The sequence below is a fragment of the Myotis daubentonii genome, chromosome 1 (assembly GCF_963259705.1).
Source record: "Myotis daubentonii chromosome 1, mMyoDau2.1, whole genome shotgun sequence".
In the NCBI taxonomy this organism is placed as follows: domain Eukaryota; kingdom Metazoa; phylum Chordata; class Mammalia; order Chiroptera; family Vespertilionidae; genus Myotis; species Myotis daubentonii.
In genome coordinates, this window is record NC_081840.1 from 190,604,379 (window position 1) to 190,622,016 (window position 17,638).

Below are 17,638 nucleotides of genomic sequence, written 5' to 3' on the forward strand. Positions count from 1 at the left end.
CTTGTATCTTCCAGAATTCTACTTTTTAAATAATTCTTCATCCCTAAGATTTCGGCTTTGAATAAACGCTTCCTTTAAAGTATAAATAAGTAAAACAGCTGAGAGAGGAGCCCTCTGCATCTCCCAGTCCCCACCCTTGGGCTCTGCCTGCTTATCCCTGGGGCAGTGCCTCGTACTTTGAAAACCACTAATCTTTCAGGTTTTCATTACACTGACACATTTATGATTCACCAACACAGTAATCCCACATGAACAAGGAAATCCCCTTTTTGAATTCTCTTCTGTGTAATTTCCTTCTACATAATTTTCCTCTACAAAGAGAATTTCAAATTTCTATATATTTCTAGTCATTCTTGATGGGGATAGTTAGCAAAAGAGGGAACTGGGTTTTGGGGAAGAATGGGAGGTTAAAGAGATGGCAGTACTACATAGAAGTTGCTTGTGATGTAACTTTGGGGGAGAGAAAAGCATCTATGTGAAGAGAGAACCTCAAAAGTAGTAAGAGGGACTGACCAGGCCAGATCAGAGGGTGGTGAGAGCTCTCACAGCATGACGTTGAGTCAGGGCTGCTTAGTCCTTAAATATCCAGACAGGGTCTGGGCGTAGGTGGAAAAACAATCCTGGATACATACAAGAGTTTGTATACACAAGAGACAATTTACACTTTGTTTCAAGGATAGCAGCAAGACCCAGTAAACAAGAGCAGAATGTGAGTCATAAAAATGGATGGGGTATCTGAGACAGAGGGAAGACGCCTCTGAGCATGTATAATATCCAAAATAAATCAAAATTAATATGCATACATTTCATTGAAATTACAGAAGACTGAGAATCTAATGAATTTCTAATAAACAAAAAAAATGTAAATATTGGAAATTAATTGTATGGTACCCATTACTATTAATGAAGCTTGGATATTCCATTTAGTTGCTGTGCTCTTTTAATTTTAGAGGATGTGAAACATGTAAAGGGCTCTCATACTCTCACTAACACCATCAGCTTGTTTACCCTCCTTTTTCAATAAGGCTTTCAATTGCAAATTCTCTTACCTTAGGGATTTTTACGGAGCATAATCCCAATAGTTGGGAAGAAATACAGTCTCAATCTTTTAAAAAAATATATAATACTAGGGGCCCGGTGCACGAAATTCGTGCACTGGGTGTGTGTGTGGGGGGGAGTGTCCCTCAGCCCAGCCTGCCCCCTCTCACATACTGGGAGCCCTCAGGCATTGACCCCCATCACCCTCCAATCGCAGGATCGGCCCCTTGCCCAGGCCTGACGCCTCTGACAGAGGTGTCAGGCCTGGGCAGGGGACCCTCATTTCCCCCGATCACTGGTTCTGCCCCCAGCCCAGGCCTGATGCCTCAGCCAGAGGCGTAGCCCCCCATCACCCTCGGATCGCCTGATCGGCCCCTTGCCCAGGCCTGACGCCTCCGCCAGAGGTGTCAGGCTTGGACAGGGGACCCCCATCTCCCCCCGATCACTGGCTCTGGCCCCCGCCCAGGCCTGAGGCCTCTGGCCCAGGAATCATGCCTGGGCAGGGGACCCCCCATCTCCCTCTGATTGCTTGCTCCACCCCCTGCCCAAGCCTGATGCCTCTGACCCAGGCTTCAGGCCTGGGCAAGGGGACCATCATATCCCCCCAATCCCCGGCTCAGCCCCCCGCCCAGGCCTGATGCCTCGGCCAGAGGAGTTGACCCTCATCACCCTCTGATCACCAATCACCAGATCGGCCCCTTGACCAGGCCTGAGGCCTCTGGCAGAGGTGTCAGGCCTGGGCAGGGGACCCCCAGCTCCCTGTGGTTGCAGGCTCCGCCCCTGCCCAGGCCTAACGCCTCTGGCTGAGGTGTCTGGCTCGGGCAGCGGGGACCCGCAGCTGCAGTGGCCCCGCGATCGTGGGCTCCGCTTTAGGCCCAGGCAAGGGACTCCTAGCTCCCGGGAATGCCAGCTTCGACCGTGTCCAGCTCCCATCGCTGGCTCCACCCCTACTTCCTGCTATCACTGGCCAGGGCGGCAAAGGCACCTGATTCTCTGATCATGGCTGGGGGGCAGGGCAAAGGTGGCCCCAGGGCCGCCTTTGCCCTGTCCCCCAGCTCTTAGCTCCCCCCTGGGTTTCTGATCACTGTCAGTGGCAGGAGGCTTCTTCCTGCTTTCCCTTTTGCCTCCCTGCATTGTGCCTACATATGCAAATTAACCGCCATCTTGTTGGCAGTTAACTGCCAATCATAGTTGGCAGTTAAGTTGCATATAGCCCTGATTAGCCAATGAAAAGGGTAGCGTCGTACGCCAATTACCATTTTTCTCTTTTATTAGTGTAGATTAAGTGTCATAAATTTTGTCCTTTAATGTTTTACAGAAATAAAGACCCACGTCAATGGATTGCTACTTTTGGTACAACTATTCAGCCACCCGCAGTGGAACGAAATGTGGGGAAAATCATCCTTCATGAAAATTACTGTAGAGAAACAAATGAAAATGACATTGCCCTGGCTCAACTTACCACCCGAGTTGAGTTTTCAAATGTAGTCCAGAGAGTTTGCCTCCCAGATTCATCTATAAAGTTGCCACCTAAAACAAGTGTATTTGTTACAGGGTTTGGATCCATTGTAGACGACGGTGAGTAGTTCAAAATAATTTACCAGTACAAGTATGTCTTAAACTCTAACAAGATGGCTTAGGGAATCCTCTTTAGATTTTTCCTAAAAATAATGCTGATGCTTCTAATGTACATGATCCCAAGGAGATCAGGGCGACTGTGGGTTAAAAAGTAAAAGGAATCAGGTTCCTATCCTTGAGTTCACAGTTAATTGAAGCAGTGGTAAGAAAGGGGAGGAGCTAATATGGAAGGAAAGAACAGAGTATTTTAGGTGCTATAAAATGAGACAAACTTGGGAGTAAATGATTCCAAATTGTATATTTCCCATATGTAAGCACTGCTGGTTAGCATATACTTCACACCACAATCTTATGATACTTTGTCTTCTTTTTTTTTTTTTTTTGTCTAAATTCTTCCTCGTGCTAATGAGGATTTATGGTATTAATAAATATGAAAGTGTTTTGTGAATTTTCATTTTGGTTAATTAATAGAACCTGCATTTTTTTTCCTGTGTCCCACTTCTTAGGAGGTTTAAAACATACAAATTCTAAAATGTTATAAACTGGAGATCAGAACTAGGTACTAGTTCATTCCACTTTAAAAAGAGAGAGTAATTATGCCATGCAAGTGTGGCTAGGTGATTTAATGTTGACCTATGAACCAGGAGGCCACAGTTCAATTCCCGGTCAGGTTCAGGGCACATGTACAGCGTTGCAGACGGAATCACTGGTTGGAGGGCATGTGGGAAGCAGCCAATCGATGATTCTCTCTCATCATTGATGTTTCTATCTCTCTCTCCCTCTCCCTTCCTCTCTGAAATCACTAAAAATACATTTTAAAAATATATTAATTAAATATTTTAAAGTGGGAAATAAGAAATGTTTAAGGTTATATCAAGGATATCCTGAAGAAACTAGGAGACAAACGTGAATATATCTTAACTGGGCTTTTATTTGTTTATTTTTTTTTACAGAAGTTGATTATGCGTAAGATTTCCCAAATGCAGTATGCACCTCCAACTTGACTTTGTGAAAGGTTATTCTCCTCTTGCTAGCTCAGGGCTACTCACCAACAGCTTCACTCAGGAGTCCTGAGCTATTTCCTTTCCCTTCCTGTGCTCAATTGTGCAGTATTCTCTCCTGCTACCTCCTGGCCCTGCTGTGCTGGCATCTGATTGCTAGCATGTACCGGACATCTGTCCTGTTTCCCACCCTTCAGAATGCCCCTAAATAACTCACTACGGCAGAGAGTAGGGCCAAGGGCTCTGTGCAGCTCATATCCTGGTCTCCACTTGAAAGCTTTTGGAAAATCAGTCAACTTCCATGAGTCTTAAATTCTTTATATTGAAAAGTGTTTTGGACAAGATCAGTGTGATGGACCCTCTCCTCATGAAAAAAAAAAAATATATATATATATATATATATATATATATATACATATATATATAATTGCATATAGTTGTAAGGGTGCCAATAGCTTATGCACTGTTAGGATATAATATTGGATTGTATATGTTTATGGTTCTTTGAATGTAGACATTTATGAAACAAAATAAAATTAGTCAACAATTAATGTTAATAAAATAATATTGTGCTTTTGCTCCTAGGAAAATACAATTTATGGGTCTTACATGTCTTAGATACAACTGTATTGAAGAGCGTGTTTTTTTGTTTATTTGTTTGTGTAATAGGACCTACACAAAATAAACTTCGGCAAGCCAGGGTGGAAACCATAAGCAGTGATGTGTGTAACAGAAAGGATGTGTATGATGGTCTGATCACTTCAGGAATGTTATGTGCTGGATTCATGGAAGGAAAAGTAGACGCATGTAAGGTAAGTCCAAAGTCAGGTCAAAACATTGAAAGAAAAGTTTCTATTAGCTATTTCTAAATTTGGCATATATTTCACTTGAGATTAAAAAAAAAAGCATTTATTTCACTAAGGACTCAGTTTATTTAATAATCATAATAACAAACATTATGATATTGAATGTTTACTGTATGCCAACCAAAATACTTAGCACTTTTTATACATTATTTTATTTAATATAAAACTTAACCAGTGCTATAATTATATTATAAACTAGAGGCTTGGTGTACAAAATTCCTGCAGGGGGAGGGGAGTCCTTCAGCCCAGCCTGCACCCTCTCTCATCTGGGACCGCTGGCTCCTAACCGCTTGCCTGGCTACCTACCTGATTGCCCCTAACCTCTTCTGCCTCGGCCCTTGCCGCCGAGGCTTCATCTGGAAGGACGTCTGGAAGGTCATTCAGAATCTGGTCTAATTAGCATATTATGCTTTTATTATTATAGATTAGGAAATTGAAGTTTATTGCTTCTACTTCTGGTTCACACAATTTTCTCTGGTTATGTTCTTAAACAAAATTAAAAACAAAAAGACACAGAAACTTCTCCTCTGAAGACCACGTTATTCAGCTCTGTCATCATCTCTCATCTATCTTGTTTCATCCCCCACCACTGAGTCTCTCTCCATTGTCTCATTCTTTAATGATTTTGACTCCTGAAACAGGTTTCCTCTCCACCCCAAGCCCTGCAGTATTAACACTGATCCATTTGAATGCTGGACTCTTAGTTCCTAGATCTCCTAATTTCCAGTGAGCTTCACCCTTTTCCAGGCACATCTTGAATCTTGTCACCAAAAACTGTTCCATCTACATAAAAGCAAATTCTCAAAATCTTCCTATTTAGCACCTCTCCCCAATCCCTTCTGCCTGCTTTTCAACTATTCCTGTCCCCTTGGCCATAACTCTCTGTGTTACACCCCAACCTACCAACCCTTATCTGCAAACACACACAACCTACACATATGTTCTTTGTGTACCTTCTCTGTTTTATATTTATCTTTAGCTTTTATCATCATTCAATACAAAATATATTATATTTAGCTGGTTTTTTATCTGTCTCTTCCACTAAACTAGAATATAAGTTCCATGAAGGCACAGAATTTTTTTGGGGGGGGGCTATTTTTAAAAAAATATATTTTTATTGATTTCAGAAAGGAAGAAAGAGGGAGAGATAGATAGAAACATCAATGATGAGAGAGAATCATTGATTGGCTGGCTCCTGCACGCCCCACATTGGGGTCGAGCCTGCAACCCGGGCATGTGCCCTGACTGAGAATCAAACTGTGACCTCCTGGTTCATAGGTCAATGCTCAATCCCTGAGTCAAGCTGGCCAGAATAGGGAGTCTATGTTGTTTACTGCTCTATTATCAACACCTAAAACAGTGTCTGGCATAAATATTTGTTAATTGAGAAAAATATTTCATTTTTCAACTTTATAGAGACCTATAGACCATTGCTTCTCTATCTCATAGTCAATAAACTCTTTAATTTCTTCCATCATCCATTTGTCCAGCTTAGACTTTACTCTCTCTCATTTTTATTTTTATTGTTTTATTTTATATGTATCATTTTCTTAAAGCAATTTGCTAATATCCCAAGCTCACTTATTGCTCTGTTTCCAGTGTTTTCCCAAACCTGGAAGAACTCAACTATTCAATCTCTTTCACTTTGCCTTAAAGTGGGAGGTCAAATGTTCCTGGAAAAAAAAATAACAACACATTAGTTCCACTAAAGGTTCTAGATTAAAAAAACAAAACAAAAAATCTTACGATTTTACTGTTTGTTCCTTTTTTCCAAATCTCCTTTCTCTGAATTCTCTCAACAGTTTCCACATTCTTTAGCTTCTGTTTTTATTTTCTACTAGAGGCCCAGTGCACAAATTCGTGCTCGGGTGGGGTCCCTCGGCCTGGCTGGTGATCGAGGGCTGATTGGGGTAGGCCAACCTGGGGGGAAGGACCGCAGGAGGTTGGCTGACCATGGGAGGTTGGCTGTGGGAGTGCACTGTTCATCAGGGGACAGCTCCTGCATTGAGCATCTTCCCCCTGGTGGTTAGTGCGAATCATAGCTACTAGCCAGTTGAAATGGTTGATTAGGCTTTTATATATATATATATATAAAATGTTCTGCCATTTGGTCTAATATATATATATATATATATATATATATATATATATATATATATATATATATTTTAGAGTCCTGGTGCACAAATTTGTGCACCAGTGGGGTCCCTCGACCTGGCCTGTGGGAAGGGGTTGAAACCGGCTCTCCAACATCCCCCAAGGGGTCAAGGATTGCGAGAGGGCCAGGCTGAGGGACCCCAATGGTGCACAATCAGAGCCAGAGAGGGATGTGGGAGGTTGGTCAGCTGGGGAAGGACTGTGAGAAGGCTCCAGGGTGTGTCCGGCTCATCTTGCTCAGTCCAAATCGGCCAGACCCCAGCAGCAAGCTAACCTACTAGTCTGCCTCCTGGTGGTCAGTGCATGTCAAAGCAACTGGTCGACCCGTCGACTGTCTATCCCCGGTGGTCAGTGCATGTCATAGTGAGTGGTTGAGTGGCCTTAGCATATCATTACCATATTATGCTTTGATTGGTTGAACAGCCAACTGGATGACTGGACACTTAGTATTTTAGACTTTTATTATATAGGACTAGGGGCCTAGTGCACGAATTCATGCACCTTGAAAACAACTGTGGGCCGTTAGGCTGCGGTGGGCACAGGGGTGGGTCTTGGCCCATCCTCTGCGTCCCCACCTGGCCCCTCCTGCTACAGTCCCCTGGACTCCTGTCTGCCTGCAGCCCTGCTCCTGCTGCCACTGCTCCCATGTGATGACAGCGCCAGCCCCATTTGCACCTGCTGACGGTGCAGAGTGATTGGGACCAGTGCTGGGCACTGGCAGCGGGTGCGAGCAGGGCCAGTGCTGGCAGCAGGTGTGAGCACTTGGTGGGACTGCGGCACGCGAGAGCAAAGAATTTTCAGTAACCACTAGAGGATCACCCTGATGACAGCAACTGGCGCCCTGCCTTGGTCTGGTGCCCCCGCTCACCTTCTCCACCATCCCACCATGGCTGATGCCCGCCATGTTCCACGCGTGCCCCCTGATGGTCAGCACATGTCATAGCAACCAGTTGTTCAGTTGTTCTGCCATTTGGTCTATTTGCATATTAGGGTTTTATATATATAGATAGATCCCTTTATTCTGAACTGATGATTTTGTTTCCCAATTTTCAAAGAAAATAATAATCTTAAGAGGGGACTTTTTCCATCTTCCCAGCACCAGACATACAGGACTGCCTTCATCTGGACCCATTTTATCCACCTTCAGTTTAGGCCACAACAGAGGAGCTACCTCTTCTCTAAGCCTGATTTCTTCTCTGCTCAGGCTTCCCTTCTTATTGGCATTTTGAAAAAGTTTTTAGTAGCTATTATGTCCTCTCACTCCTTTCATAGTCCACATTTCTTTTGTAACCAGATCCTTCCCCATTCAGTTCTCTCAAGTTAGGAAAAAACAAACAACTCTTTCTTGGCCCACAATGTACCCTGTCTTCCCTTTACCATCAAATATTTGGGAAACTGTCTATATGCATTGTCTAATTTCTCAAACCATTTCTATATGGTTTCTGTTCTATCGTTTCATGAAAAAATAGCTCTTCTTGAGATTTTCAATGATGCACAAAACACCTCCAACAAATGATTTTTAGTCTTTTTTTCTCTTAAACCTTTCAACAGCATTTAACAATGCTAATCAATCCCTCTTTCCTGACATATTGTCTTCCTTTGGCTTGTAATGATTTTCATCCTACATCTCTGTCTGCTCCTTCTCTGTATCTTTTTCAGGATCATTCTTTTAATCCCAGACATTAAATTTTGGTCTATTTTATACCTGATCCTCTTTTTACCCTATACTTTCTCTATAGAAGATCTATTTATCTTTCCACCATAGCTTCATTATCATCTGTTTACTTTTAGGTCCCCAACTTCCCCTTTGATCTCCAGACTTATATATTTCCTCAACCTCCACTTTTATCTCCAGACTTATACAAGGGTGGGCAGAAAAAAGTAGGTTTATAGTTGTGAGTACATGAAAGAGTTTATTCTTGTATTATTATTATTTATTATATTATTTATTTATATTATTTGTCTTATTATTCTTATTGTTATTATTCATATCCTTATGATTTATCTTTTAGGTAATGATGGCTGGTAATTTAACCAATGACCAATGAAAGTGGATACTTAAATATAGTACCTACTTTTGCCCAACCCTGTAGATTCTACTCCACATGGATATTTCAAAGGCATCTCATTTAAAATGTTGCACCTGATTCTGCTCTAATTCCCCTCTCCATCTGATCTTCTCCTATGCTTTGTACTTCTATGAATGGTACCTCCTTTCATTCTGTGAAACAAGCCATTCCAACTTGCCTTATCCCTTATCTATGCACAAATACTAACCTCTTATTAAATATTTTATGCACATGCTTACTAAATCATGCATAAAATATCGAATCAAACTAGCAAAAAAAAAAAAATCCAAGGATGCTGAACCAGAAATAATGTATCCACTCCATATGAATGTTAGTCTTTCTAGAAAACAATGCACTTGAAATTTTAGCCTTTTCTTTGTACCAATTTCTTTTTATTTCCATGTGGAAAAGAGACGATTGCAATTACCTTCCTACTCAATTAGAGTTAACAATTTTAAATATGTTTTTGTTTTTCTCCAGGGTGATTCTGGTGGACCTCTGGTTTATGATAATCATGACATCTGGTACCTTATTGGTATAGTAAGTTGGGGACAATCATGTGCTCTTCCCAAAAAACCTGGGGTCTACACGAGAGTGACTCAGTATCGAAACTGGATTGCCTCAAAGACTGGTATCTAGTGTGAACTGCCCATGAATTATATCCATGGCACACAAAGCTGAAACTCCTGCATATTGTACATTATTTATATTCATGTGGTTTGGATCAGTGCTTTTGCTGGAGGTCTCAGACCAACCCTTTGTGATTGAACTCTCAACTCTAAGGGAAGAAGACACAGCAAATGACAGGTAGCACTGACTCCTTGCTCACAAGGAAAACTGTGTTACTTATTAACAAGATGAATACTTATAAATGGTTTTCCTCAATGGAAGATGAGGACCATCATTTTCCACCGGATTTGAAGAGCTTCCAGGGCTGCCAAAAATCTTACTTCATATAACATATGGAGCACTTAGGATTCTTCTAGCAAAACAAGTCAAACAACAGTCTTCCCTGAGGACTCAGGACTTCAATATTCTGGCACTGATGATTGGACACTCAATGGCTGGAATGGAGAAGCGGGATTTGCAATAGAACTTGAACTCTAATCTGCGTTTATAAATTACAATAGAGAATTATTATTAACCACAAGAGTTGTCATTTTAAAAATGTTAAAAGGTATCTGAACTTGCTGTTAACATTATTTTAAACACAAGAGCACTAGCTTCAGGATGCATATTGTATTGTTAATAAGCAATTCTGATTTATTTTTTAACAGCATCATCAGTTAGTATTAGCCCAGAAAGGAGAATAAAATAGACTCTTGGGAATGTTTTCCCATCAATACAGGGAGATAAAAAGAATTGATGCAACCTAGGCTAGCAGAGTTGGTTTTAAATTATTTGTAACAGGACAAACACTCCAGATTTTTTATGGAATGAACTATCCACTTATTTATTTAGAAGTATCTACATTACTGTATTGTAACTGGTGCCCTTGTAAATCTTCAGCCATCTGACAGGTCATATGTCTATCAGAATGTCAGGTTGAGAGAGCTTACTTGTGCAAAGCACTTAGGACAGTGCCTGGTGTATATCATGCACTATAAAAATGTTTGCTATAATGGAAAGGAATGCTTCTGTGAATTTTAAGATAAATTAACCTAAGTTGTCAAATGAGTGAATGACTTTGAGGCTTAAATCAGCCCAAAATCTAATGGGGGAGAGCACAGTCTTTGGAATTAGGCTGCCTGAGCTTGAATATTGGCTGTGCCTCATATGAGCTGTTGGTCATTACACAGGTTTCTTAATGTCACTGTGCATTAGTGCTCTCATTTTTATGGTGGGAGTAAAAATGGTGCCTACTCATATGATTGTTATGAGAATTAAATGAACTAATATGAGTAAAGAAAGCTCTTGGAACAGTATCTGCACACAGTAGGCCAATAATATGGACTGCTATGAATTAGTGTGCTTTGGACTCAATAAAATAATATTCTTTTAAAAAACTGTCCCTTGCTTCTTTAAAGTCATGTAATCAATTTCAGAATACTTCAAATTACATTGTAAAAAATTAGGTGATGCTAGATTTTCAAAACCACTCTTTATGTCTAATATATACAAGCAGACATCGTTCAAAATATAGGATGCCTAAGCCACCTGGCTTCAGGGTTGTGACTACAGTGATGCAGCTGTATTCATTTTCAGGCCTCGATGCAAGACCTCAGGTGCTAGATGTGCTGCTCTGATTTATCAGGGGAAAATTTAGCCTCTCTGTTTCTTTAGTGACTGAAAGTTTTGTTAATTTATGTGTATGTGTTTATATGTAATATATGTAAACAAGATGTATCTAACTGAAAAAAATCTCCTAGTTATTTACACCTCGATATTAAGATATATCATGAACAGAAAAGGATCATGCACACACGCTTCCTTTTTAAAAAGAAACTGACACCAAATTTCTGAGTTGATGACTACTAATAACTAAATATCAATAGAAAAAGCAAAGTGAAAACTTAAATCTTTACACTTCTATCTATATGCAGAGAAACACCCAAAGCTTCCTGGAGAATACTTAGCATATTCAAGATGTGCTTGATTGACGATAGACCTTTTTTTATATTAATGTTAAATACAGCCTTTGGTAGAAACAGGAAAACAAATCTGTCTACAAAAAAAAAATATTTTCTACTATGTAAGTTCTATTACAATGGATATGTGCTTTTGTGTAACTATATTTATATTTCAGAAGACTGTGATAACTTTTTGTATATGTGTCTGTGAAACTATATATACTGATTTAAATAATTCTATATTCAATTCAATGACATTTTGACACAAATGAGAGGAATAAATCCAAAAGTCCATAAACAAATTTAAGAAATGGAAAAGTGGATTTTAAAGCAGAATTTATATGTACTATTTCTAGTCTGATTAAGTCTGACCTATTGTATGGTGTTATAGTAATTACGCAATAATAGCTTTTCCTCAGGTTTTCATCTACCGAATGGGACATAATTAAGCTAGCTACCTCTTGGCATTATTGTGAGGCTTTCCTGTTGGATAATAAAGTTGAAAAGTCAAAGAATGTTTTAAACTTGCTCAAAAAAGTACAAAATATATTATTGTAAACATATCAGTACAGATGCGGCTGCAAATGCTTTAAGATTGTAAAGAAGTGTGTGTTTTTTTATTACAGTGTTAGCATTTTTATTTATCAATACTCTTGCTTTGTGAGTTTTGCAAATATATTGTGGTTAAAAACACAAAAACCTGGGCTTTGCCTCTTATGCTGTGAATGCTCTAATAATATTCACATATTTTAATAGAAAAAAAGCTTTTAATTTGTCTGACTCCTCGTTTTAAAAGACAGGTCAAATTCATTAGGCAGACAGTAAACACTACAGCACGTAATCTCTGTGGGATCTTGATGGAATTTTGGGTGCCATGAGAAAGAACTAAAGGTTCATTTTTAATGCTAGATAGAACAAGATTGAACCAAAATTTTTACAAATGCTTAATAATATTGTCTCAGTGAAATCTTCATGATTCAACAATAAGAACAAAAACATATTAACAGGAATCTACCCTTTTGAGAATAAAGTTGTTGTTTTGTTAGTATATTTATTTGACAGAGAGGAAATGTGTGGGAGGCATTCCTTCATGCAACCATGGAAATGGAAAATAAACTTGTTACAAATTATTGAAACTAAAGTTAGAATTACAGCTGTTAAAACTTGGAAGGACTTGCCCTAGCTGGTTTGGCTCAGTGGATAGAGCATCGGCCTGCAAACGGAAGGGTCCCGGGTTTGATTCCGGTCAAGAGCACATGCCCTGGTGGTGGGCTCAATCCCCAGAGGGGGACTTGCAGGAGGCAGCCAATCCATGATTCTCTCTCATCGTGGATGTTTCTCTCTCTCTCCCTCTTCCTTCCTCTCTGAGATCAATGAAAATGTATTTTTTTAAAAAGAATAAAATAATGACAAAGTATTTGTTAAAAAAAAATAAAAAAAATAAAAAATAAAAACCTGGAAGGACTTAAGAGGTTATCTACAGCAACGGTCACACCACTTTTTTTTGACTGATGTGAAATCAAAGCCAAGAGAATTTTTCCAACTTATACAGTAGGTCATAGCCAGTGTAGAAACTTAACCGAGGAGACCCTTGTGTCCAGTGTAGCTATCTCTCCATCACTCTAATCCAAATTATTCAGTTTCATTAGCCAGGAACACTGCAATTCTACAAGTCACTGGAATTAAATGTTTGTTACTAAACCAAGGTTTCTTCTTGCAGAAATATGAGGTAAGATGGTGTTCAGCAAAGCATATCAATGGACAAAACCAGTTTTACAATTTAGACAATGATACAACATTATAGCCTACTATCCCTAAGGAAATGAAGGATGATTTGAATGTAGGAAAGCTGCAGAGCCAGTTAAATTCGCAGGTCAGAATACTCCATGCTTTTGTAAATGCTTACAAAGAAACTTCTTTTACAGGTTTTAATATTTTCCTTGCCCAAAAGTTTTAACTATTACTAATAAGAAATGAGAGAAATGCAATCACATCACACAATTTAAAAGATAAATATTCCTTAGCTCTAAATTGTTCTCAGTCTGCCAAATGAAAAATTTACCTATCCACCTCATGATGTTGTAAGGCTTTTCTGCTAATTAATAAAGAACAAAAGCCAGAGAAGGTTTCAAACCGGTTTGAAAGTGTAAAATATATTACTGTAAGCTCAGCTGATGCTGCATATGCACTAAGATTGTCATTAAGTTTTCATAGTGATGGTTATTTTCATTTATCTATAGTATTGCTTTGTGCATTTTGCAAATACTACTGTTTTGTTGAAATTATATTTAGCATTTTCTCAAAAGAAATAATATTTAATGTAGCTTGTGTGGTCAATATTAATTTATTTAAAAAGAAAAATGCCAGGCAAATCAGTTTTGTTTATTTGATAGCTTTAAGAATAAATATAATTCAAATTCATTTTATTTAAAGCATATTTTACTATAGCATCTGGGAAAACTCTGTAATCAATCTACTAGGAATGTTTTTATAGCTATTCTGTAGCTGACAGTGGGAAATATCAAAAGCAGTCCAAACTCATCATTTAACCTATATTTTAAAGACTCTGCTTAGTAATATTCTAATTTATATTCTGAATTATTAAAGGTTTTAAACTTAAGTCACAGAGCTATGCAGATAGCATGGATTTCCTGTGAATTTTTATAGATTTTGTTTCCCAGTCAGATTTTGTGTCCCAACTTTTACTTAAAAAAATGTAGTCTTGTAGATAAAAAGATTATCCTGTTAGGTCTTACTTCTCTCTCCTTCTAAACTCTAAAAGATGTTCGGATGACTACCTTTTAAATATTTTCAGGAAGAGAAAATTCATAAATGCCTAGGATTGCCTTCCAAATGGTTTTAATAACTGCCCTTTGTCTGTATTCAAAACAAGTACCTTTCCTTACTATCAAGCTTGTATCTTCCTGTTTAGATCTAGGTGGAAATTATAGAATTTGGGGTGAGCCACTCTGGCTGGGCAGGGAGATAATTTTTTAAATCCACTTGCGTTTGTCCTACAAGTGACAATCTTTAGGGATGAGGATTAGGAAGTTGAATGAACAGTCTGAGGTGCACCATGAACAAGAGTGGAGAGGAGAAATAAATAGAGTCTAAAAGTAAAAAAGAAGTCATTGGAAAGACAAATATTAAGCCACAAGTACTTGACAAAAGTTTCATAAAATATAGATGTATCACAGAATAAAAATAATTGTTTTAAGTAAAGGAAATGGATGATTGATTTTTCTCCATTCAAAACAAACAAACAACAGGAACATCATAATTAATACTTTTTCAGACGGAGAGGGCACACAATTGTATCAACATAATTATTTTATCTTCCAATCCTTGTATATACTCAAGTATATATTTTATAAAGTTGACATAATTACATATATAAAATTATGTATTTCTTTATCTGAGATTACCTTACATTTTTTCAATAACTATGTGTTTTATATAACCATAATTTTTAATGACTACCTTTGACTCGATACATCAAATAGTTATGCTACATAGACTGTGACCAGCACACTAGGCTAACATGATATATAAACTAAATTTTATACCAGGGTCATAAACCATAAAGTATGTCATCATCCCTTCCATGCTCCATGAACCTTCTAGGAACTCACCAAATGAAAAGCCCCTGTTATCACCTATACTTTCCTGAACTTTACTTCTTTCCCACAGTGACTATGGTTTCTTCTCCTTCTCCTCATACTGCTTTTTGTCTTCCCTGTTGGTTTAACATCTTTCTACTACCTCTTTCTCAGCTGGTTCCACTGAATCCTCCTTGCTTTTTTAAATTAAAAGGTTCCTATGCCCCCAATCTCTTCACAGAATTCTCCCTCACCATCTTACTAAAGTCTGGATATCCAGATCTAAAGCACACCTTCATTGTAGCCCTCTCAAGCGATTGCTCTTTCTCCCGGATTCTAATATTGAGTCAGAATTCTTCTAATTCTTAAATAAAAGCTTCCAAATATGTTTGTAGTCTCCCAACAATTACTATTGCACACTAGTATAAAATATATACTGTTTTAGTACAAAGGCTCATGCCTGTAGCTATACCACACATTGCCCCTCCCAGTTACTGTCAATCTCTTGATCACTCCCCACATTTATTGAGGTACTAGTCACTTGCTCAAAATAGACCTCTCTACCTAACTTTATCTTCATTGTGGTCAATTTCAACATCTAAGTGGATGAATCACACCTAGCTTCAATTCTTTGACCTCATAAATCCCAATGACTTAAACTTCTATTCCACTCCCAACATCTCCAGTCTGGACTGTTGACAGAATCTCAAAATTATCTTCCTTCTACTAATCTTGATGCCCTCTAGTCCATTCTCCTGAACTTGTTTCAAATAACTCTAATTTATCCATCTCTTACAGAAGAGATACTTAATCTAGAGTCCAACAGGAAAAAAATACATCTTTATTTTCACTAACTTTTGAAAGAAATATACTATTTTATTACATTATAAAATAGGCAGAAATAACATAAGCTGTATTACTGATTTTGTGATCAAGAGAAATCATAGATATTTTTATTTTATTTAAAAGTTACATATGTATGAAATATATTTATACTCACCACAACTTTGAAATTATGTTATTAGGTTCATTGCTATATGATGTTATCTAATGTTAATAGAGAATCATACTTATTACTAAACCATAAATTTAAAAAATATTTTTATACCTATATTGTGATATGTTGATTTCTGTATATTTCTACATATTCTATTTTATGAATTAAAAAACATTATTATAGAAGGCTCCTGTAGTCTTCACCAGATAGCCACAGATGGCCATGATCATGACACATAGGCACACACACACATACACAAATCAAGAGTCTTTGACCTTCAGGGCAAAGACAAAAACCTATTTTCTTGATTCTAAGAGTGAGAGGATGTACTCTTATTGGCTTGAAAATGAAGGGAACCATGTGTCAAGGAATGCAGGTAGCCTTTGGAAGCCAAGGTCAGCTCAGGCTGACAGCAACAAAGAAACAGGAACCTTAGTCTTTCTGCAATAGCCTGAATGAGTTGGGAAGTGATTCCTCACCACAGCCTCCAGATAGGAACCCAGATGTCCACACCTTGCTCTTAGCTTTTGAGACACTGAACAGAGAACAAAGATGAGCTCACCCAGATTTCTGACCTACAAAGTAAAAACAGATAATAAACGGCTGTTGTTTTAAGTGGCTAAGTTTGTCATAATTTGTTATACATGAAAAGATAATTGACAAAGGCATATCATTTTTATTTATTAGCCAATTTGAACATTTTTCATATGTTCATTTATTAATTGTAATTATATGTTTCTGTTTTGGCAAAAAAACCTTTTTTTTTTTTTTTTTTTACAAAACAAAAGAGGGACTCAATATGAATATGTATGTTGATGTTCAAATCCACTGAAAGAAAGTCAAGTATTGAATGCAAAGTGTTTGCAGAGTTTCTGGTATGTGCATTTAGTAAAAGACATCACAGTTTCTGGCCATCACAGTTTCACTATCTAACATGAGAAATGGGTCTACAAACCTAAAAGTAAGCACAGCTAAAACGAGACTCCTGCTTGAAGGTAAAGCATGGGTTGTTTAGATAGTGTGAAAGCTGGGAAATTAAAGGGAAACATCCTGGAGGAATTATCTTTAGAATCGATGTACCCTGTGTAGACAGAGTCTGATGGAATGACTTGAATCTCACACTGAGGTGGATTTGGAATTGAGAACCGCGCTATAAAGAAGGGAAATGGTATTTTCGGCATGTGGGCAGACACAATGGGAAGAAAAGGATTGGACTGACAGAAAACTCAAGCTCGGAGAAGGTAGATATGACTACAAAGGAGAACACATGGAGTGGAGACAATCAGCAGTAAAGCCCTTTATGATGGCAGCTGGCACAAATATATTTTAATTTTCCCTCCTTCGAGCCAGATTCCCCTTTAGAGCAGATACAAATGAATTACTGAGCCAGACATGATGAGTGCATGTATCATTGCACTAAGAAAGGCAAGTCGAGGGTGTCCAACGCTTTAGAAAAGTCCTAATGTTGCCTCTGAAAGAGATGAATGGCAGGGCCTGAAGACCAGGCTTGTCCTGACTCAGACGGAGTGCCACCTCTGGAAAGCCAAGCACAAAACCATGCAAAGTATTCAAGGGTGTTGCTTCGGTTTTGAATATGGTACTGTTTCTCCACTTAATTAGCCAGAACCAGGAAATTTTTCCTGCAGTAAAGAGAAGCGATTCTTCACCTCAAACCATAGTATTGGTTAAAGTTTACCCATCCCAACTTGTCAAACTTGTTTATTTTAAATCCTTAAGCATTCTTTCTTTAGTCAGCGTACAGG

At 38.5% G+C, this 17,638-nt stretch overlaps 1 protein-coding gene across 1 annotated transcript in view; it reads left to right on the forward strand.

Annotated features, from left to right (window-relative positions):
• The window catches only part of TMPRSS11F (transmembrane serine protease 11F), a 57,325-nt gene extending 46,643 nt beyond the window's left edge, over window positions 1-10,682 (forward strand). Inside the window, exons 8-10 of the mRNA XM_059669660.1 lie at window positions 2,357-2,616; window positions 4,287-4,429; window positions 9,190-10,682. Of these exons, the coding sequence (XP_059525643.1) occupies window positions 2,357-2,616; window positions 4,287-4,429; window positions 9,190-9,348 (562 nt within the window). The 3' untranslated portion in view covers window positions 9,349-10,682. The remainder of the gene's footprint in view (window positions 1-2,356; window positions 2,617-4,286; window positions 4,430-9,189) is intronic.
• The last annotated feature ends 6,956 nt before the right edge of the window (window positions 10,683-17,638 follow it).